A 22069-nucleotide genomic window follows, 5' to 3' on the forward strand; every position below is an offset into this window, starting at 1 on the left:
TATAGATGGAAAGTTTAAATCGGGTGGTGGTGATGACCCTGATAATGTCACAATTACCACACATGTGGACTCAAACGACCATGATACGTCTCGCTCCAACTTCGCGCATGCGCACTAAACAGTAGCTCAAGATTGAGCTCAACAGTCACACTGTCCTGTGTCCACTGTCCCGTCGCTCTTTAATTCTGTATAATCCAGATTTTTTGCATCCATTAGAAAATGTCGATTGGAGGATGTATTTCACCAGGTTTTTCATTCATAAAAAAGTAAGTATTCATCTACAAAAATGCGTCTCTTGTGATACTGATGTGCACCTATTTTATTTGACAACACGGGAATGACATCTATGCGTTAAGAGGCCAGAGGGGGATTTAAGGTGCCGTCGATTTGTTTTAAATTATCCACGGCAATAACTTCAAAATTTGGTGGCCGTAAGCACACGAGGAAAGCTGACCGCCCCACAGTTGTAATTGTTATTGCCCAAATGTACGAATATTACGACTATACAATAAACCATTATTGTTCAAATGTTAATTAAGCGCAGAGAACCGCCAAAGCTGCTGACTCCACCCTATTTGGAATGCAGTTCGACACGATTATGTCTTTGTCAGACTTTTTCTTACAATATGATCTCTCGACCACAACCAAACTCATTTGGCAATTTACATCAGATTTTCTCACTTTCTTTCTTATACTAGTAACGCACATAACGAATAAACAGGCGTTCAATTTTTGCGACATCAATATAATCTGCTTCATTATGAGTAGGGGTGGGGACCTCTTGGTACCTCCCGATACGATATGATTTGCGATACAAAGCTCACAATAACAATGATCTCACCATATGACGATACTACGATTATCGATACATTGGTCAGGTAATAATTCTAGGATATTCTACAAAACAACTAATAAACAGAAAAAACCTATCTTCATCCTTCTGCTGTACATTTATCACTAGTAGACGTCCAATCCATTTGAACTAGGAGGGTGGCAGCGAATGAACCCCTGCCTTTTCAAACGGGCCCCTCCCACTTCTATAGCAGCCAATGCCAGGCAACGAGGTAATTTTGGGCCATTTCATGTCGTTACCTGTTGATTTTCTGTCACTCCCTGTTGATTTTGGGGCATTTTATGGGTCTACTTGCTGTTGACTGTGGGGCATTTTATGGGTCACTTCCTGTTGATTTTGGTTTACAGAACATTTAGCTTGAAAATATTTTATCACACATTTTGGTGAACTAACACCATATAAAACCAGTTGATGTTGCTATCTTAAGATTAGCCTGTGTTCTGGGAGAGGTTGTTTTATACAAAATTTTGGCGAGGGAGTAAAGTGAGGCAAATGATGTTTATTTTGGGTTACAAAACAGGAAATGACCCGGGAATGAATAGGCAATGAATGACTGTGAAATATTGACACCTTTTTAAAACAATATCTCGATTCTTGGCATGCGCGTATCGATCACCTTTAGGGATGCAAAATATCACGATAGATCACCATTTTGATATTTTGTCACACCCCTAATTATGAGACAATGGCATGATTGACCATAAGAATCAGGGGCGTCACTAGACCTAATACTATACTGGGACACTGGTGAGTGAGCAAGTTTTTTTTTTAAAACACTCATCTATCATAAAAAGTCATAAATAGCATTTTAAACAGTGTTGGTAATCAAACCAAAATACAGGTTTCTGTAAAAAAGTGACGTTTTTTTTTGTTTTCCAGCCATCAGTATTCAAAATCAAAATCGGGACATACCTTGTTGATAAGTCAATTTACCTCTGCTCATGCTCATGAACTTCCATCTCTCCTTCACCTCTGCAACTCTACTTTGGACAGAAATGGGGATATATCACTGTAACTGTTATGCAATTAATCAGTGTTTCTCAACTGGTAGGTTGTGACCTAAAAGTGGTTTAAAGTGCCTAAGTGTAGGCCTGTTGTGATAACAAAAATTAGTAGGCGATATATTGTCTCATAAATTATTGCGATATGCGATATTATTGCCTGTTTAAAAAAAATTTTTTTTTTTTTTTGTATAGTGACAATACATCCTAACAAATCACCGATTGAAATGCAAAGAATTGTTTTTCTTAAAAAAGACAAACTATATTAAAATTTATAAATTAAAAAAAAAAAACAGTGCATGCAATGAGTCATTTTAGAGCTAGTTAGGTGCAGAATATGAAATAGGTGAGAAACCCACTGTCATTTTTTTGTTGTCTGCCAATTAGAGCCCATCAAATGTGTTAGTTTGATCCAAAATGATTGTAATCTTGTCCTGCAAAGTGCGTATGCAACAAATTTGAAGCCAAAGATTGTCGATTTGGAGTGAATAGAGTAATATGACCATATCAAATAGTGAATATGTCTTGCGACACCCATGATTAGAGCGCAGTTCTATAAATTAGTCTTGTGGGTTTAAAGGCATTTCACAGGTATTTTCAAAGTATTTTTCACGATGCTTCTTCAGGTTTAAAGAGATTAGTTGCTATTGTTCTGAAAATCCATTTCATGTCAGTGACTAAGTAGTGTCTGCGTGGAGGTTTATTTAAGACACTTTTCAGATGTTCTCAAGGTCAGGGGCGGACTTGGAAGAGGGTGGATGGTGGCTCGGAAGACATTTGAAAGACTGGCCCTCTTCGTGGACGGTGTTGGAAGCTATCCAGCTGGCAACACAAGTACCTGTCCCGCTACCTTGATGAAGAAACAAAAAAACAAAACAAAACTACATTTAATGTTGTTTTGGACAAAAATCATGTACTAAACAATAACCCGAGCCCTTAATTAGCCTAGAGTAAAATAATTACTACAGTGTAGTAATTTTAAAGCATATAGGGATTTTAATGCAAACAGGTCATTGATACAATAAACTAGAACACGAGTAAACCGTTAGTGATCTGTAACCTGATCAAAGTACACATGTAGGACCTTGAGTTCAAATTTTCCAAATATTGGTACTGTAAAAATGCATAGTTATTAGAGGCATGCATCGGCACTGCCCTTACGATTCGATTCGATTACGATTCGGAGGGCCATGATTCGATCCGATTCGATTCAGAGGGTCACGATTCGGCAATGTATCGCGATGCATTAAAGCCTGGGGTGCATAAAAATTCTAAAGCAAATTATATTTTTCATGAATCATGAGGCAACACAAGCGGTCAGACATTAAACAAATTTTTATTGGCTCTTGTGTCACTCCTGGTTGAAGTCAAATGAAAATAGTATACTTTCAGATATATACATTTAAAAAAAAAAAACAGATCACAGCTATTAATTAGTGCTGAATGAGACCAGGGCTTTCTCTTTTTTTTTACACACAGTAGCAGCCTTTCACACAGTGCAACATCTGAACTCCTGTGCAAAATCAGTAATAACAGTCACTGTATTTTAGTCACAACGACCCATCAATAAAAAATATTCAAGTAAATATTAAAGAAAACGACAAAGAAAATATTGTAGTGCAGCAGCATCTTTATCGCAATATCAATCCAGGGAATGGATTGATATTTGAAAGTAAAGTAGCTCCCTCTACAGTAGAGCCTAGATCTTGAGCCCAAACCCGACCCGACCGAATTTCGGGCCAGGTTGGGCCCAAAATGTCAATCGTTTACGTTCGGGTCAGGTCGGACCGGACTTCTCTCTCGCTAACTTTAAAAAAAAAATAAAAATATGTTTGTATACTAAAACGATGTATGGATATTAAACTAAGGAATACTTGTTATAAAATAAATAAATTGGATTAAACAGAGAGAAGGTGCTTTTGTAGTCACAAACATGAGCCAGTGCATTGTTTGCGCACATAAACGCCGTGGCCCCGCCCTCCTTTTAATCTTCCCCACCCGCTCTTGGCGCTCTCCGCAAGTCTGCAATGCTGCATCCTGGTATTTCCTTTTTGAATTTCGATATAGAGCCGCAAGAGGTGAAAAGCAAACTAAAGACGGTGGGATTGAAAAGGCAAGAATCCACAAGTGGTGTGTGGAAAGGATGTAAATTGATAGTGGAAGATGCTACAGAAAACTGTCGGCCTTGCCGAATGCAACAAATGTGGCGCTTTGCTCTCGTACGAGCACATTGACGCTGAGCAGGCATTTTAAAAACTGTACTGGCCTAAAAGATATTAGTCAAACATGGTTATTATCAATTGTCTCGAGGGCTGCACCTCTTCGTGCTAAGCAGGATATTGTGGAGTTCGTGGTGTTCCTTAAAACGTCATTAATTATTTTGTTTCAGTGCTCCTTAAGGCAGGTTGTTCTTTTGTGTGTTCTGATGTGAGTCATTAAAATAAAGAATGTTATTTAAAAGTATTTTAGTTTATTTTTGAATATGCTACTGTTCCTCTCCTTGTCAGAGAGGCGCGTATAGTGAGCACAATTTCCCACACAGAAATATATTCAACAAACCTGTTCAGCTTTATTTCGTTGTGTAAATGCATTTATAATGATCATAATAATATGTAGACTATTTAAACATTAAGAAAACTTGCGTTTTTTTATGCCAACGCGAAGAAATTAAAATAAATGTCTATTGCTTTTGCCGAGGAAATAACGCATGAACTATCCACCTGATAGAACGGACACACAAATATAAAAGATATAAATGTTTATTGAATATGCATCTTACAGTCTTGTTTAACGGGGAGATTTTGTTACAAAAGACATGCTTTAATTTGTTATCATTGTGCACATACAGTAGGCATCGTCACAAATGTGATCACACAAAATGCAACCATGCATCGCGTCCGGCATTTCCTCCTCCGCTTAGGTCCCTACAAAGAAAACGGGCTCGGGCTTACAACTGAAAAGTAAAATTTCGGGCTTTTTTCGGGCTCGGGCATACAAATAAAAAATAAAATTTCATTTTTTTTCCGGCTTGGGGCTACAAGTTGAGTTAATTGCTCGGGCCGGTCGGGCTTTAGAACACGCGGGCCTGTCGGGTCGGGCTTGATTTTTTTAGGCCCGAACTAGGCAAGGAAACCAACTAGGAAACCAAATCTGTTGCATCACCGGAATTTCGCAGGGAAGATTTTTGAACGTACTTATATTTTAAAATGCGCTGAATCGATTCGGCTTGTTGCCCGAATCGAATCGTCCATGTCCCGCATCGGGTTGCATTGCCGCATCGACTATTGTTGACACCACTAATAGTTATGAGTATGAGACAAGTCAAAGAGGTCCACTACTAATATTTACCAAGCTTGGCCAGAATTTATTCAGAATTGTGGATTTACAGTATCACAATAATGAGAACTTTAACCTGTAACCAGATCAAAGTTCACATGTAGGACATTAAGTTCATTTTTTCTAAGTATTGGTCCAGTAAAAATGCAGTTTTGAGTACGTGAGCAGTCAGAGAGGTCCACTGTTAAATTCAACCAACCTTAGCCAGAATTTATTCAAAATTGTGTATTTACAGTACCACAAAAATGAAAACTGTAATCCGATCAAAGCATACATGTAGGACCTTGAACGAATCTGACCTTTTAGCCAGATTGCTAGAATCATGCCAGCCAAACCGTCGGACCCGCGCAGGCGCAGCTCCAACAACCTGGACCGGCGAAACCCCGACAACCCGGCCAAAAGGCCAAACTCCGCGTGTACACCTTAGTCTTAACCCCTTGTACTGACTCCGTTTTCAAAGCTGGAAAAAGGCTTCGAAACACAAGTTGACAATTTATTCAGGTCGGCAGCGATCATACGGCAAGGCAAAACAGCAACAGACCCAGGCAGATTTGTTCCAGGGTGACCATTTGACAAGTCAACAAAAGGTTCCTGAGAAAAATGACAATGATTTGTTAAACATTGTTTTTTTGAAGTTTCTCGCGCGGCGGGCCATGGACAGGAAGAGGGTTGTGTTTGGGTCTTCTTCTGTTGCAGATTTGGGTGGTCAAGTTCGTGTGTAACCGTTGCTGGGTCATGAGTATTGAGACAACTGAGGTGGGAGGTTTGGCACCCCTCACCGTCTGAGAGGCGCTGAACCATCAAGCTCGGAGTTCTTTTTGTTATTGGGTGTTGTAGTTGTACAGGACGTCCCACCATTTGTTCTGGACTATCCTGAAGAGCTGATTGCGGGATTTGGTGTTGCAGATGTGGGCTTGTAGATGTCTTGCCTATCACCTGGTAGTCAGCGTCAATCTTGCTCAGTCAGCTGCATGACGCACGCGTTGGACTTCTGTGGTCAGAAGGCGTCCTTATCTGCACGTTGTCTTGGCGCTGCAAGTTTTAATCATTCCAAGTGCAACTGTTCATAATAGCAAATATATTCTGTTTGTTTTTTCTTAAACCATGATATAAATGCTATTTATTTTATATTGGGTGTTTTAGAGGAATACAACCAGTTAAACAGTAAATGGGAGAAAAGATGCTATTCCCTAAAAGATTATAATAAGTGTTTTAGAGTAATACAGTCAAACAGTAAATACGAGAAAAGATATGATTCCTTCAACCTCTAACCCATTTTTCTTAATATCGGTACAGCAAAAATGCCTAGTTTGGAGTATGGGAGTAGTCAGAGAGGTTTACTACTAATATTCACAACCTTGGCCAGAATTTATTCAGATTTGTGGATTTACAGTGCCACAAAAATGAGAACTGTAACCTACCATCTACTAAAACGACCCGTTGCTAAGGGGAATCGCATAGTATTATATTGACGTGACAGCGCACATAATGCACAAGCAGATAGAGCGGTTTCAAGATCAAGAGACTTTTCCTTTATTAAAGGATGACAATGATGGCATTATATCTTTTAGGGTGTTGAGAGTATTTTCAAGAGTTTGGAACAACGCAAGCACACAGAAGTCAACTGCCTTGCCGCTCGATCGGAATGCATTTACCGTAATGGTTGGATTAAGCAGGTGCGCTAATTTTAGGGTCCGTTCATTTTAACGTCCGCTGTCTTCACCGCATTTCCTACTTATTTTTCACGGTTCACCCAAAACTTATTTTTCCCGTGTGCGTATAATATACTAGTATGTAGGATTGCAGTATGCGCACGTGTAGTGACACCAAACCCTACTTATTTTAGGAATTACGGGGTTGTCAGATTTTGCAACGAGAATAGCATTTGGTGTCATAAAACGTTTATTATTTACATGTCCCCCAAATGACCTGATATGACCAGGACATGTCCCCCAAATGTCCGCAAAGTACCTGATATGACCAGGACATGTGCCCCAAATGTCCCCAAATGACCTGATTTGACCTGAACATGTCCCCCAAATGTCCCCAAATGACCTGATATGACCAGGACGTGTCCCCCAAATGTCCCCAAATGACCTGATATGACCAGGACGTGTCCCCCAAATGTCCCCAAATGACCTGATATGAGCAGGACATGTCCCCCAAATGTCCCCAAATGACCTGATTTGACCAGAACATGTCCCCCAAATGTCCCCAAATGAAGTGATATGACCAGGACATGTCCCCCAAATGTCCCCAGATGACCTGATATGACCAGCAATGTCCTCCAAATGTCTTCAAATGATCTGATATGACCAGGACATGTCCCCCAAATATCCCCAAATGACCTCATATGACCAGGACGTGTCACCCATATGTCCCCAAATTACCTGATATGACCAGGACGTGTCCCCCATATGTCCCCAAATGACCTGATATGACCAGGACATGTTCCTCAAATGTCCCCAAACGACCTGATATGACCAGGACATGTCCCCTAAATGTGCCCAAATGAAGTGATATGACCAGGATATGTCCCCCAAATGTCCTGATATGGACAGGAAATGTCCCCCAAATGTCTCCAAATGACCTGATATGACCAGGAAATGTCCCTCAAATGTCCCCCAATTACATGATATGACCAGGACATGTCCCCAAATGACCTGATATGACCAGGACATGTCTCCTAATGTCCCCATATGACATGATATGACCAGCACATGTCCCCCAAATCAACAGGAAGTGGCCATATATCAACAGTATGTGTCCCCCAAATCAACCTGCACGGGGCTAAGATCTGTATCCCCACACAGCAAAGCCTCATAGTAATTTCTCCAAAATTACAGTTTCTAGTTTTCTATATGAAAGAGGGTGCTGATTCACACAACCACATAGATCTGAAATATAATCTCAGAACCTTTTCACGAACATTTAATTTCAATAATTTTAGACATGTAAAATGGTGACTACGTTTTGAAAGAAAATCTGCCATTTTTTTTTTAACAATGTAATATACTGTATATGATTTGTAAATTAAAAAAAAAAAAAAAAAAGCCCAACACGAGGATAAATAACTACAGTGAAACTCCTAATCTCCTCTTTATGTTTTGTGTTTCTCACATTTAGGTGATTTCCTGTTACAAGTGCAGGATGAGGTGGCGGTCGTGTCCTTTCTCTCTGGTGCACATGTTGCGCTGTCTGCTATTGCGGCTGTGTCCCAGGAAGAGGGGGTGCCGGCTGCCTCTGTGGATGCCCAAAACACGGGCCTACATGAAATTATTGCTGCACTCGCTTTTCTATAACTTCCTCACGGACTCTGATGTTGTTTTTGACTCTTTATTTGAGCCGCTTTTGTGGACTGTGGATTATCTGACACGCTGGTTTGGCCTTGTAAGTACGTGCACGCTCATATACAGTGGTATGAAAAAGTATCTGAACCTTTTGGAATTTCTCACATTTCTACATAAAATCATCCATCAAATGTGATCTGATCTTTGTCAAAATCACAGATGAAAATACAGTGTCTGTACCATTACCTAACCACCTAAACATTTATAGGTTTTCATACTGTATTTTAATGAGGATAGCATGCAAACAATGACAAAACGGGGAAAAATAAGTAATTGAACTCTCTGCCTAAGGAGACTTAAACAGCAATTGAAACCAATTTTTACCGAACAATTTAAGCCCAATCACTGATGAGTGGTTTAAAGCTGCCCTGCCCACTATAAAACACACACCTGGTAAGAATTGTCTTGAAAAGCAGACAGTCAGAGAAGTTGTCTACAAATGAAGAGATTTTGGCACTTTTGCTTCTCTCCTAAGGAGTGGTCGTCCACCAAAGATGACAACAAGAGTTCAGCGCAGAATACTCAGAGAGGTAAAAAAGAAGCCGAGAGTGTCTGCTAAAGACTTACAGAAATCACTGGGACGGTCCAAAAATTTCTTTGCACAAATCTACTATATGTAAAACTATGGCCAAGAATGGTGTTCATGGGAGGACTCCACGGAAGAAGCCACTGCTGTCCCAAAAAACATTGTTGATCGTTTAACTTTCGCAAAAAGCTACTTGGACACTCCACAGAAGTTTTGGCAAAATATTTTTTGGACTGATGTAACCAAAGTTGAATTGTTTGGGAGTAGCACAACGTCATGTGTGGAGGTATAATGGAACAGCTCACCAACATCAACACCTCATCCCCACGGTGAATCATGGTCGAGGGAGCATCATGATTTGGGGCTGTTTTGCTGCCTCGGGGCCTGGACAACTTGCAATCATTAATGGAAGACTTAATTCAAGAGTTTATCAGGATGTTTTGGGCCGTCTGTCAGACAGTTGAAGCTAAAAAGAGGATGCTGCAACAAGACAATGATCCATAACAGAGAAGTAAACCAACTTCAGAATAGTTTCAGAAGCCAAGTCAAAGTCCAGACATGAACCCCATTGAGATTCTGTGGCATGACCAAAAGACAGTGATTCTTGCCAGACATCCCAGGAATCTGACTGAACTACAGCAGTTTTGTAGAGAAGAATGGGCCAAGATGAGTCCTGATCGATGTGCCAGACTGATCTGCAGCTACAGGAAGCGTCTTGTTGAAGTTATAGCTGCCAAAGGGGGGGTGGGCTCAAAATATTAAATATGACGATTCACTTACTTATTTTCCCCCTTCTGTCATTGTTTGCATACTATCTTCATTAAAATATGAAAACCTATAAATATTTGGGTGATTTTAGTTCAAACAGACCCTGTTTTTCCATCTGTGTGATTTTGACAAAGATCAGATCACATTTGATGGTGATTTTATGCAAAAATGTGAGAATTTCCAAAACGTTCCGGTACTTTTTCATACCACTGTAACAGTATCCAAATAATCCACTGGAAAGAGTAGTGGTCTATACTGTATAAGCAGGTATTTTTAATACAGTTTAAATGGCCCGTAACACCTTCTTTGTTTTTGTTCATTAGGTTTTTGTGTGGATGGTTGTTTTACTGACCACCTCCATCCTGCTGGTTGCCTATGTTGTCCTTTTGCCTTACGCACTCAGGACATATCCTACAGAATGGCTTACCTGGCACCTTTGTTACGGACACTGGAACCTCGTCATGATCGTATTTCATTACTACAAGGCCGTCAAAACTTCCCCAGGGTACCCTCCGAATGTAAGACAGATGCTCAAGTCACTTGCAAACATGTATTAATCAGATCAATCAGTGTATTAAATATCATTCATTTCTTTCAGGAAAAAAATGACATTCCATTTGTATCAGTCTGCAAAAAATGTGTTATTCCCAAACCAGCAAGAGCACATCATTGTGGCATCTGCAACAGGTGAGTCGTTATGTAATTTGCGCACCCAAATAAAAGTATCATTATTTTATCAAGAGGATAATAGTTTCATTGAGTAAGTAAGATAAGATTCCAAGTAAGTCCCTGGCCTGTGCCTTCATCAATTTTTCCTGTGTGCAACACTTAGAATAAAAGGTTTGGACATTCCGAACGATTGTATGTCTGTCTGTGCCTACTAGTGACAGGCATGAAAATCTCTCACCTTTCGACGACATTCGCCGTTTTGAAGTCAAAAAGGGTGACCTACGTGAATTGTTTAGATCCGAGAAGAACATTTTAGGGGAGTGGGGGGTCGTAAGTCCATCAAACTAACTTACGACATGTTTTACTGAAGTTGCTAAGCCTGTCGCGATATGCAATGAGTCCATTTATTGCAAGGTAAATAAAAATGAGGGCGGTAATTTTCACGGCTGCGTTTTATCACCGCATGCGTGCGTGCATACATTTGTGCGTGCGTGTAGATGACATATGAGACTCCAGTTCATTTCGCAGATGTTTCATCAATACGCCGTAGAATTACAATTCAGACATACAAAATAAGGAAACACATCTATCTTAAAAACTGTAAATGTTAGCATTGCTACATTGAGACTAATGGAGGGAAGAAAGACAACCTAGTTTAGCCTGCTATAAAACATTGTCAGTCTTCTCCAAAACTCAAACTTGCAATGAAAAGATGACACTTCAAACATGAAAAATCGCTGGTTAACACCATTTGCAAACGAAAAAATGAAAAAAAAAATCTTAGTGACACCACAAGCAATGACGAAAAGGGCTTTTTAGCAGAGTGTAAAGCTAACAATTAGCGGTTTAGCGAAGTACTTCTGATGAACATTTAAAAATTAAAGCACGTCATGTTCGTCATATAATTAACGATTTCTGGAGTTTATCCCGCATACTTCAGAATTAATACTATAATATGTAAATACTATAATACTACATAATTCAGATTCTACACTAAGAATAGCTTTAAGATGACACCCTTTATGAAAAATATGATTGGCAATGAATAATTATGATAATTATTATACTACTATTATATATAGTAGTATACTGTAATACTAATGCTAAATATTATTTTTTTAAAAGAATTGTTTTGAATCATGTCGGAAAGGCGAAGTCAGTGTTCTGAATCTGTTAACATTCCATTCTTTTGCACTAGTAAATGCTATCAGCATTTGACTTCATTGTTTATGTGTGATTAATTATTGTTAACACTGCTATTTTTCGCTCATTTGACATCCCAAACATCTTAATAATGTTTTCGTTCCACAAAATAACAAACAACAAGACAAATAGAGCTTTTGATCGCAAAGTAACAATTTATTTACACATAACTAAACTATTGAACTGTTGAACTATTTGCGCACATAACAACGGGGAAGGCTCTCGGCTGCTCCTGGTTGAATGAGGTGGCTCTGATGAGTCCGGATCAAGATCGGTCCCACTATTTTCATCATCTTTATCGTTGGTTTCAACATCGGGCTAAGGAGTAACGCAACGTGAGCTCCGCAGAACGCGTGTGGAAGCTGATGCTGCTGTGAACGTTACCGTCTGTCTCATCAAGATAGATTTTTTTGAATCCTTCTTTGACGTTGGTTTCGTTTTCTTTTCAAAACACTCCTCCAGTGTCGTTTGCCTTTTTTTCCCGAACGTTCTCCGCATTTTTCTCAAATTCTCACGTGTCTTCACAAGATCCCTCCAACTTCCGTTTCCTGACTATTTTTCTTCACTTCCTTTCTTGGCCCGAGATGAGTTCTTACCAAATGCGCTACTGACCTCCAGTGGCCAGTTTTATTGCTTTAAAATGGGTTTTGAGCTTTGTGCATTGTATCTAAGATGCATAGGAACCTATAGATGCCTCTTGTAAAAAAAAAAAAAAAAAAAAAAAAATGCAAAAGACGTATAAACACATTTTTGGGACACTGAAGCAATTAAAAATAGAACGTATTTATACGTTTTTGGGAGTAAATGAGTTAATAAGGAATTTATGTGAGTGTTCCAAAATGTTTTTGTGAATTAATAAGCGTCAACAAAAGTTTCATTGCTAAATTAGTAAAAAAAAAAAAAAAAATTAATTAAATAATAATTATTAGATTAGTCGACTAATCGTAAAAATAGTCTGCTGAGAAATCGGGAGAAAATTAGCTGTTTGGGACAGCCCTAGTGTACCGGAACATATTTCCTTCACACCCTTCGCACCTTTTTAACCCCTGACCCATTTTCATGCCTGAATCTGAATTCTGAAGTATGTGGGATTAACTCCAGAAATCGTTATTTATATGACGAACATTACATGCTTTTATTTTGAAATGTTGACCGGAAGTACGTTTGCTAAACCGCTAGCCGTAAGCTTTACACTCCACAAAAAAAGGCACTTTCATCATTGCATGTGGTGTAAGTAATAGATTTTTTTTCATCTTTTCGTTTGCAAATGCTGTTAAATGGGGATTTTTCCTGTTTGAAGTGTCACCTTTTAACCGCAATTTTGCGTTTTAGAGAAGACTGCCAATGTTTTATAGCAGGCTAAAGTAGGTTGTCTTTTTCCCCCCCATTAGCCTCAATGTAGCAATGCTAACGTTTACAGTATTTTATATAGATGTGTTTCCTTATTTTGTATGTCTGAACTTTAATTCTACGGTGTGTTGATGACCAATAAACATCTGTGAAAGGAACTGGAGTCTCATATGCCATCAACACGCACGCACAAATGTATGCACGCACGCACGTGGTGACAAAACGCAGTCGTGAAAATTACCGCCCTCATTTTTATTTACCATGCGATAAATGGACTCATTGCATATCACGATAAATGGACTCATTGCATATCTTGACAAGCTTAGCAACTTCAATAAAACATGTCGTTAGTTAGTTAGTTAGTTAGTTAGTTAGTTAGATGGACTCACGATCGGCCAGCTTTTTGTCTTCTGTCGTCTTCCAAAATTACAACTGGGTTCATTCACAGCCCATGCAGCCTGGTATGCAAGCTTGGCATTAAAGAGACAGGACACAACTGTGTACCCTCCTTTGTTTCGTTGAAATAAGTCAATGTTTTTGCCACTCTGGAGCGCTTTTTTGGCTTTGACTGACATTTTTTCTCTCATATAGGTGCATTCTCAAAATGGACCATCACTGTCGTATCCTTTCTCATATTTATTGTATAGCACCTCAAAGTGACACCAGTGTTATTTATTTATAACCTTAATAACCTCCAATCAGCCTGGTTGAATAATTGCGTGGGTCATTTGAACCACCGTTACTTCTTCTCCTTCTGCGTCTTCATGACATTGGGCTGTGTGTACTGCAGCTGGAACGGCAGAATACGTTTCCTGGCTGCGTACAATGCCCTCGAGGTGAGTGTATAGAACTTATAATGTGCTCTTTCACCTTTCTGAACTGCTTGGCACTCGTGATTCTGTCCTGTAATGCTTTATTATTGCTACTGCCTTTCTTTGCTGGGTCTCTCTTAATGTTATGCTTGGTGTATGTGGGGTACTTGCTTCAGCGTTTTAAGCATTTGGAAATGGAAAAACCTGGGGTGCCCATAACTGGAATGGGACCTTTAATAGGGCTTCTCCCCACTGGCCAGGTACCGATTAACTCTACTCACTAAAATAAGAGTTTATTTCTCTATTCACTTACCATACTTGTTTTGTATCTGTTTTGTGTTTGTTAAGACTGATTATGTGACACCCGCACCGCCATACTCTTTTAAGGAAAAGATGATGGATAAGAGCATCATCTACTTTTGGGTGCTCACCAGGTAAAATGTTTTTACTACAAATCTATTAAAGTAGCATCAATGAGGATGTGGTGGTACATTTGACAAGTGGAGGCAGTGTGGCTATCTTTTATTGTATGTACTGTGTTGGTGCTGTTTATAGTAGTGCACATGCAAAGGCAGCGTGAAAAGGGCTGATTTAAACGTGTTGTCTAATTTCAGCACTGTGGCAGTGGTCCTGGGAGCGCTGACCACGTGGCACGCACTTCTCATATCCAGAGGCGAGACCAGCATAGAAAAGCATACCAACTCAAACGAAAAGAGTCGAATGGAAAAAATTGGACAGGTGTGTGTTTGGAAAAACTGAGGTATCGTGATGAATCCTTGCTGTGCTATCTCCGGGTTATGAACGAGTTCCGTTCCTACCCTGGCGACGTAACCCAAATTTTTGTGTAAATCAGAATTAACCCTTTAAGTACCCCTAAATACCCCTTAAATCTCGAAATAACTATCCAAACGTGTATTATACGTCATTGTACTGTCTTTGCCAAGACATTGGAGCTAAGTCCTAGCTAGACAGCGAGCTAAGCTCCGAAATGACAATATCATACATCTGTAAAATAAACATGAAATTAAATCAGTTTCAGCAATTCAAATTTGCGTATATAACTAGCTGCTGATGCAGCAATAACAATCAACACAAACAATTAGCATTTATCAGTTATCGTCCGCACGTCATCAAAAACAATCACATAAACTCGCCTCATGTATTTGACTACAATTGAAAATGCACAATAAACAGTACAAAAAGGGTTGGTGTTGCCTCTGTGGATTCTTCACAAGCGACAAAGGCTTGAAGCTGTAATCTTTCCCCTCTATCACTCGGCTGTGCAACTTCTTTGTGGGAGCAAATGTGCTCTTCCTCGTGTATATGTGCACACTCATACGCGGAGTTTAAGGGGAGGCCAGGCCCCCCTGGTGGCTGAAAAGTGCCATTGCATGCAATTGACTTTCCTATATATTATTTTAAAATTAAGAGTTTTTCGTCAAAATATTGCCTATAAAAGTTGTAAAGCAATAAAACAAACAACAAAAATGAATGAAATGAACAAAAAAAGATATTTTTATAATAGGTCAAAATTATTTTTCGAACAGATCATATGAATTGCACATTAGACGGTCATTTGCTTTACTTGCTTAGCCAAAACCACACAAGAGGCAAGATGGATATACGTAATTTTTTCAAATCCAAGCTCTCAAAGCATCAACAACTACTGAGCAAGAACCAAGGTTTGAAAATGTGGACCATGAAACGCCAGAGAGCACCGCCATAATAGTGAGCGGAGTTTCAATTTGCCCAACTAAAGACGCTAATTGTACAACAGAGACACCACCGGTGTCTTGCCAATGTAGCTACCCCTGTCAAAAATTGTATTCCCTGGTCGCGGGAGCGCACACACACATTAGTTGTGAGTTATGTCGAATTAAACAATTATTTGAAGCCAGAAAAGAACCACAGTTATTTATTTTGGACAGTGACGTTTGTTAAACTGGAGAAGCTCCATATAGGGCTTACAGTAATAACTGTAATAGGTCCTCCTACAAGTAAAACAGTAAAACATTGCCTTTTTTTACGTTTAGTACGTATGTTACGTTATAGTACAGAAAAAAAGTTTTTTTTTTTTTTTTTTCATGGATGTGCCATTTTTTAAATTCTCGTGGATAACTACATCACCAAAGCACGGAACTCAGGCAAATCAGTGCAGCGCAGTGGCTCCGCCCTGGGGGTACAATTTTTGACTACATTGGCACAACACCGGCGGGCGTACCATATTCAATGGATGTCGATCTTGGCGAAAAGTATAGCTGTCCTAAGCAGCCTGATTTAGAATTCCCCTCAAAAATGATGGTGAAGGAATAGTATCTTTACTCGTATTAACTGTTTGACGATTTGTATTACTCTAAGGTACTCAATATAAAATAAATAGCATTTATATCATAGTTTAAGGAAAACAAGCAGAATATATATGGTTTTGGGCATAAGAGATACATGACGCCTTCTGACCACGGAAGCACAACGCGTGCGTCATGCAGCTGATTGAGCAAGATTGATGCTGACTACCAGGTGTAGGCAAGTCATCTACAAGCCCACGTCTGCACCACCAAATCCCGCAATCACCTCTTCCCGACGGTCCAGAACAAATGGCGGGACATCTTGTCTTGACAAGGAACATCTGATAATGAGGAACCTGCGACCAAGAAGTGAACACTCAGCATTCACGTGGCGCTGAGGTGCCAAGATCAACAACTCTCGTTTCCCTGACAACAGTAACTCCTGAATCCTCCTGTCCAATCCACAAACAGACAAGAATCCTAAACAACGTCCAAACACACCCTTATTCCTGCCCACAGCCCACCCCACGAGAGCCTTCAAAAAGACTGAATGTTTAACTAATCGTTGTCATTTTTCACGGGAATCTTTTGTTGACTTGTGATATGGTAACCCTGGAACCAGTCTGCCCCCTCGCCTGGGTCTGTTGCTGTTTTGCCTTGCCGTTTGATCGCTGTGGACCTGAATAAATGGTCAACTTGTGTTTCGATGCCTTTTTCCAGCTTTCAAAATGGAGTCAGTACAAGACTAAGCTGAACGTGAGGAGTTTGGCCTTCTGGCCGGGTTGTAAGGAATTTGCCGGCCCGGATCGTTGGATCTGCCCCAGCGCGGGTCCGACAGTTCGGCTGGCGTGATTCCAGCAGTCTGACTAAAAGGTCAGATTCCTCCAATGGGGAACAAACGCTTATTTTCAACTTATTATTATAAATATTCTTTTAAGTTAATTTTATTGCTGACACTGCGTTTCGGGTCATCAACATGTTGTGCCCCCCTGCCCCAAAAGTCAAACTCCGCCGATGTTCGCGCTCTTCTTTGTGTGTGCAAATATGTTCTTCTTCACGTGTACATGCACTCTTAAACGCGTGCGGAAGTACAACCTGCTCTTCTACTCTTCCTGCGCCAAAATAAAAGCATGCATTACAAACTTAGTCATCATTAGCGTTGTAAGGTTGAAATCACGTGAGTCGGGTACGTTGTAAACCGGGGTCTACCTGTATAAAACTGTTAATTTATTCTATCTTTTTTTTCAGGTATATAAAAACCCATTCAACTATGGCAAGCTGCATAACTGGAAAATCTTCCTAGGTGTGGAGAAGAGAAGGTGTGTTTTCTCTGACATTTTTGTCCTTGGGTGCTGTCAGTGTTTGTATTTGTCTCTTACCATTTGTCACCTTTGCAGTCACTGGTTCACGCGTGTCCTCCTGCCCTCCGCTCACTTGCCGCTTGGTGATGGCTTGACATGGGACTTTGCACTCAGAAAGGAGCCAATACCAGTTTAAGCTGTCAAGGCGTTCCAAGCCTACTTGGCATTAAGTGGGGTACACACACACATCAATTTAACATCAATTAAAAATAACAATCCCTTACTACTTCTCCTATAGCATATGTTACAATGTTATGAAAAAGTATCCGAACCTTTTGGAGTTTCTCACATTTCTGCATTAAATCACCATCAAATGCGATCTGATCTGTGTCAAAATCACACAGATGAAAATACAGTGTCTGCTTTAACTAAAATCACCCAAACATTTATAGGTTTTCATATTTTAATGAGGATGGAATGCAAACAATGACAGAAGGGGACAAAATAAGTAAGTGAACCATCACATTTAATATTTTGTTGGCAGCCCCGCCCACTATAAATCACACACCGGGTAACAATGTCTTGATGAGAAGCATTGTCTGATGTGCATCATAGCACGGTCAAAAGAGCTGTCTGAAGACCTGCAATCAAGGATTGTTGATTTGTATAAAGCTGGGAAACGATACATAACCATCTCCAAAAGTCTGGATGTTCATCAATCGACAGTCAGTGAAGTTGTCTGCAAATGGAGAGAGTTTAGCACTGTTGCTTATCTCCCAAGGAGTGTCCGTCCACCAAAGACGATGCCAAGAGTTCAACGCAGAATACTCAGAGATGTAAAAAAGAACCCTAGAGTGTCTTCTAAAGACTTATGGAAATCACTGGCACAGTCCAATATCTCTGTGCACACATCAACTATATGTAAAACTATGACCAAGAATGGTGTTCAATCTCCTGTCTATCCTTGACACTCATGTGCCACAAAAAAAAAACAGGCAGTCACCTTCACCCATTCACCAATTGGTTCACAGAGGAGCTGAGATCACTAAAAAGGACTGGCCGAGTCCTGGAGCGGTCCTATGTTACATCAGGACTGCTGGTGCATAAGTTGGCCTACCGGGAACATCAACGGAAATTTGCCAAAGAACTTTCCAAGGCCAGCACACTACTCCAACATTATTAACAATAACTCCAGTAACTCCAAACAACTCTTCAATACCGTCAAACACCTCCTCAAACTTCAGCACACCACAACCAGACAGCCTCACAGTGCAACAAATTCATGGACTGCTTCACTTCCAAAATATACAATATTCGTGCATCTTTCTCCCACACTTACAGTTCTGTCCCATTATGTGACATTGCACCCGTCACCCACGACCTGTCTCACTTTTCCCCAACAGTGCAGCAGGAGGTCGAGAAGGTCATCACTAAATCCAAACCATCCACTTGCTCCCTAGACCCCTTCCCTTCCCCTCTGCTTAAAGCACGCTATTACTCCATCAGTCACTTGATAATAAAATTTTTAATTTTTCTCGTCAAACCGGGGATGTTCCGGCCACCCTCAAAACAGCTATCATCAAGCCCCTCCTCAAAAAAACCACTCTTGATCCTGATCCTCTGTCAAATTATCGACTAATCTCCAATCTCCCCTTCGTTTTCAAAATTTTTGAAAATATTGTATCCATTCAACTTCACAACCACCTTAAATCAAACCGTTTATATGAAAAATTCCAATCTGGTTTTCGTCCATCCCACAGCACCGAGACGGCGTTCATCAGAGTCACCAATGACCTTCTGATGACATCTGACTCCAGTTCTACTTCTCTCCTTATCCTTCTTGACCTCTCTGCTGCATTTGATACTGTTGATCATCACATCCTCCTTCACCGCCTCCAACACAATATAGGTATCTCTGGCACTGCCCTTCAGTGGTTTAATTCATACCTCACGGGAAGGACTGTGGTATGCTAAATCTGTGGAGTCCCCCAGGGTTCTGTGCTCGGTCCAACCCTCTTCATCATTTACATACTACCCCTCGGTCGTGTCGTCAGCAGGCATGGAATACAATTCCATTGTTATGCTGACGACACACAACTATATTTCAAGGTCACTCTGTCCTCCACCCTCTTCTCCTCTGTTTCTCAACTTGTGTCCTGCCTGGAGGAGATAAGGCCTTGGATGAGTGAAAACTTTGCAGCTGAACAGCTCAAAAACAGAAGCTATTCACATTGGTACTCCTCACCAGCTCCGTTCCGCCCCCATTTCCTGAGTCTATTTTTTCGGCCACAAATTCTCCTTCTCCCCTTCTGTGACTAATTTGGGAGTCAGGTTTGACCTCCATCTTAGCTTTAATAATCACATCAATTATATTTGCAAAACCTCCTTCTTTCACCTCCGCAGTATTGCCAAACTCTGGCCATCTCTCTCCCGTCCTGCTGCAGAGAGACTCGTCCATGTCTTTATCTCCTCCAGGTTGTACTATTTTAACACACTCCTCATCGTGATCTCTGGCAAGAGCCTACAGAGGCTCCAGTATGTCCAAAACAGCGCTGCCAGGGTCCTGATGAGGGTGCGTAAACATGAGCACATCACCCCATCCTTCACATCCTACACTGGCTCCCTGTTCACCTCCGTATTGAATTCAAAATCCTCCTTCACACCCATCACTGTCTACACGGTGAAGCCCCCACTTACCTCACCGAACTGCTCACACCAAATACTTCAGCCAGAACCGGTCAGGCCAACTGCACCGTCTACTCCCACCCAGGACTAGGCTCAAGACTATGAGCGACAGGGCCTTTGCAGCTGCTGCTCCCCGTCTGTGGAATGCCCTCCTAGACCGCCTCAGAGCCCCGCAGACAGTGGACGCGTTTAAAAAAGGACTAAAAACTTACCTTTTTCAAAAAGCTTACTCTGGCTAATTTTATCTGACTATCTTATTTTTATCTGATTTGTATCTGATTTTATCTGTGTTTCTTGTCTGTTTTTGCTTTTACTCTTTTGTTCTTAGTCTTTTTATTTTTTTCTATGGTAATGTGCACTTTGAGATTTGTTTTTCAAATGTAAAGTGCGTTATAAATAAAATGTATTATTATTATTATTATTGTTCATGGGAGGACTCCACGGAGGAAGCCATTGCTGTCTATAAAACAACAACAACAAAAAGTTTTTTAAAAAAAAAAGGCACTTTGACACTCCACAGAAGTTTGGGCAAAATATTTTGTGGACTGATGAAACCAAAGTTGAACCGTTTGGGAGTAACAAACAATGTCGTGTTTGGAGGAAAAATGGAATAGCTCACCAAAATCAACACCTTATCCTCACCTCACCGTGAAGCATGGTGGAGGGAGCATCATGATTTGGGGCTGTTTTGCTACCTCAGGTCCTGGACAACTTGCAGTCATTTATAGAAGAATGAGTTTTGCAGGAAAACCTGAAGCCGTCTGTCAGACAGTTGAAGCTAAAAAGAGGATGGATGCTGGAACAAGACAATGATCCAAAACACAGAAGTAAATCAACTTCAGAATGGTTTCAGAAGAACAAAATACATGTTCTGGTGTGGCCAAGTCAAAGTGCAGACTTGAACCCCATTGAGATGCTGTGGCATGACCTAAAGACAGCGATTCATGCCAGACATCCCAGGAATCTGACTGAACTACAGCAGTTTTGTAGATAAGAATGGGCCAAGATTAGTCCTCCGATGTGACAGACTGATCTGCAGCTACGGGAAGCGTTTGGTTGAAGTTATTGCTGCTGGGGGGGGGGGGGGGGGGTACAAAATATTAAATATGATGGTTCACTTACATCACAGGTGTCAAACTGATTCCAGAAAGGGCCAAGTGGGTGCAGGTTTGCTTTCCAACCAATAAAGAGGATACCTTTATACCAATCAGATCTTTTACATGTGTAATCAGTTAATCATTGTCAGGTGCTGCTTGTTTCAGCAGAAAGTTCATTGGTTAAACTTTCTGCGCGGTGTCGGTTGGAACAAAATCCAGCACCCACTTGGCCCTTTCTGGAATTGGTTTGACACCTGTGACTTACATAATTTCCCCCCTTTTGTCATTGTTTGCATACTATCCTCATTAAAATATGAAAACCTATAAATGTTTGAGTGATTTTAGTTAAAACAGACACTGTTTTTTTCATCTGTGTGATTTTCACAAAGATCACATCACATTTGATGGTGACTTTATGCAGAAATGTGAGAAATTCCAAAATGTTCAGATACTTTCTAATAACACTGTACACACATAAGGATATCACCATTGACAATCTGGATTATCCTCCACAAACCAGATGTCTTATTTATCACCAACCCTGACCTTTTTGAGTCAAACTGGTACTTGAAATCATCCAAATGGCTGGAAAGCGCAAAGAATAAAGTGTAGTAGCAGTGGTAGTAGTAGTGGTAGTAGCTGAAGCAGAAGTTAGGCTAACTGATGGTTTATCTGGTAACGGCATTTCAGTAGGAAAATCTTTGTTTTATCATTTTTATTGTGGTGAATGACTTTTGACACTATACAAAAGCTCAAGCTTTTGCTCCTCTATTTGTGAACCCATCAATCCATTTTTTAACACCAGTTGTCCTCGATTGGGAGGGTGGGGTTTA

General features: G+C 40.4%; 1 protein-coding gene across 3 annotated transcripts; it reads left to right on the top strand.

Annotated features, from left to right (window-relative positions):
* Positions 1 to 132: 132 nt before the first annotated feature.
* Positions 133 to 21213, top strand: zdhhc16a (zinc finger DHHC-type palmitoyltransferase 16a). Of its 3 annotated transcripts, XM_057848952.1 has the most exons (11): positions 133 to 266; positions 8317 to 8580; positions 10158 to 10352; positions 10433 to 10521; positions 13648 to 13676; positions 13759 to 13892; positions 14045 to 14128; positions 14217 to 14302; positions 14483 to 14606; positions 17402 to 17472; positions 17551 to 21213. In XM_057848952.1, the coding sequence occupies exons 1-11, from the start codon at positions 234 to 236 to the stop codon at positions 17648 to 17650; spliced, it is 1209 nt and encodes a 402-aa protein (XP_057704935.1). In that variant the 5' UTR covers positions 133 to 233; the 3' UTR covers positions 17651 to 21213. The 3 variants fall into 3 exon arrangements, with proteins under 3 accessions (XP_057704935.1, XP_057704934.1, XP_057704936.1); XM_057848951.1 differs by having other exon boundaries at positions 17402 to 21213; XM_057848953.1 differs by lacking the exon at positions 14045 to 14128.
* The last annotated feature ends 856 nt before the right edge of the window (positions 21214 to 22069 follow it).

Source organism: Corythoichthys intestinalis, chromosome 10 (assembly GCF_030265065.1).
Source record: "Corythoichthys intestinalis isolate RoL2023-P3 chromosome 10, ASM3026506v1, whole genome shotgun sequence".
Lineage (NCBI taxonomy): Eukaryota > Metazoa > Chordata > Actinopteri > Syngnathiformes > Syngnathidae > Corythoichthys > Corythoichthys intestinalis.

Bases quoted from the DNA above. Each gene is read 5' to 3' on its own strand.
- zdhhc16a (XM_057848951.1), top strand. From the start codon at position 234: ATGTATTTCACCAGGTTTTTCATTCATAAAAAA. The intron at 267-8,316 runs GTAAGTATTCAT...TCTCACATTTAG, and splicing joins GGTTTTTCATTCATAAAAAA to GTGATTTCCTGTTACAAGTG. The intron at 10,522-13,647 runs GTGAGTCGTTAT...TCTCTCATATAG, and splicing joins CATTGTGGCATCTGCAACAG to GTGCATTCTCAAAATGGACC.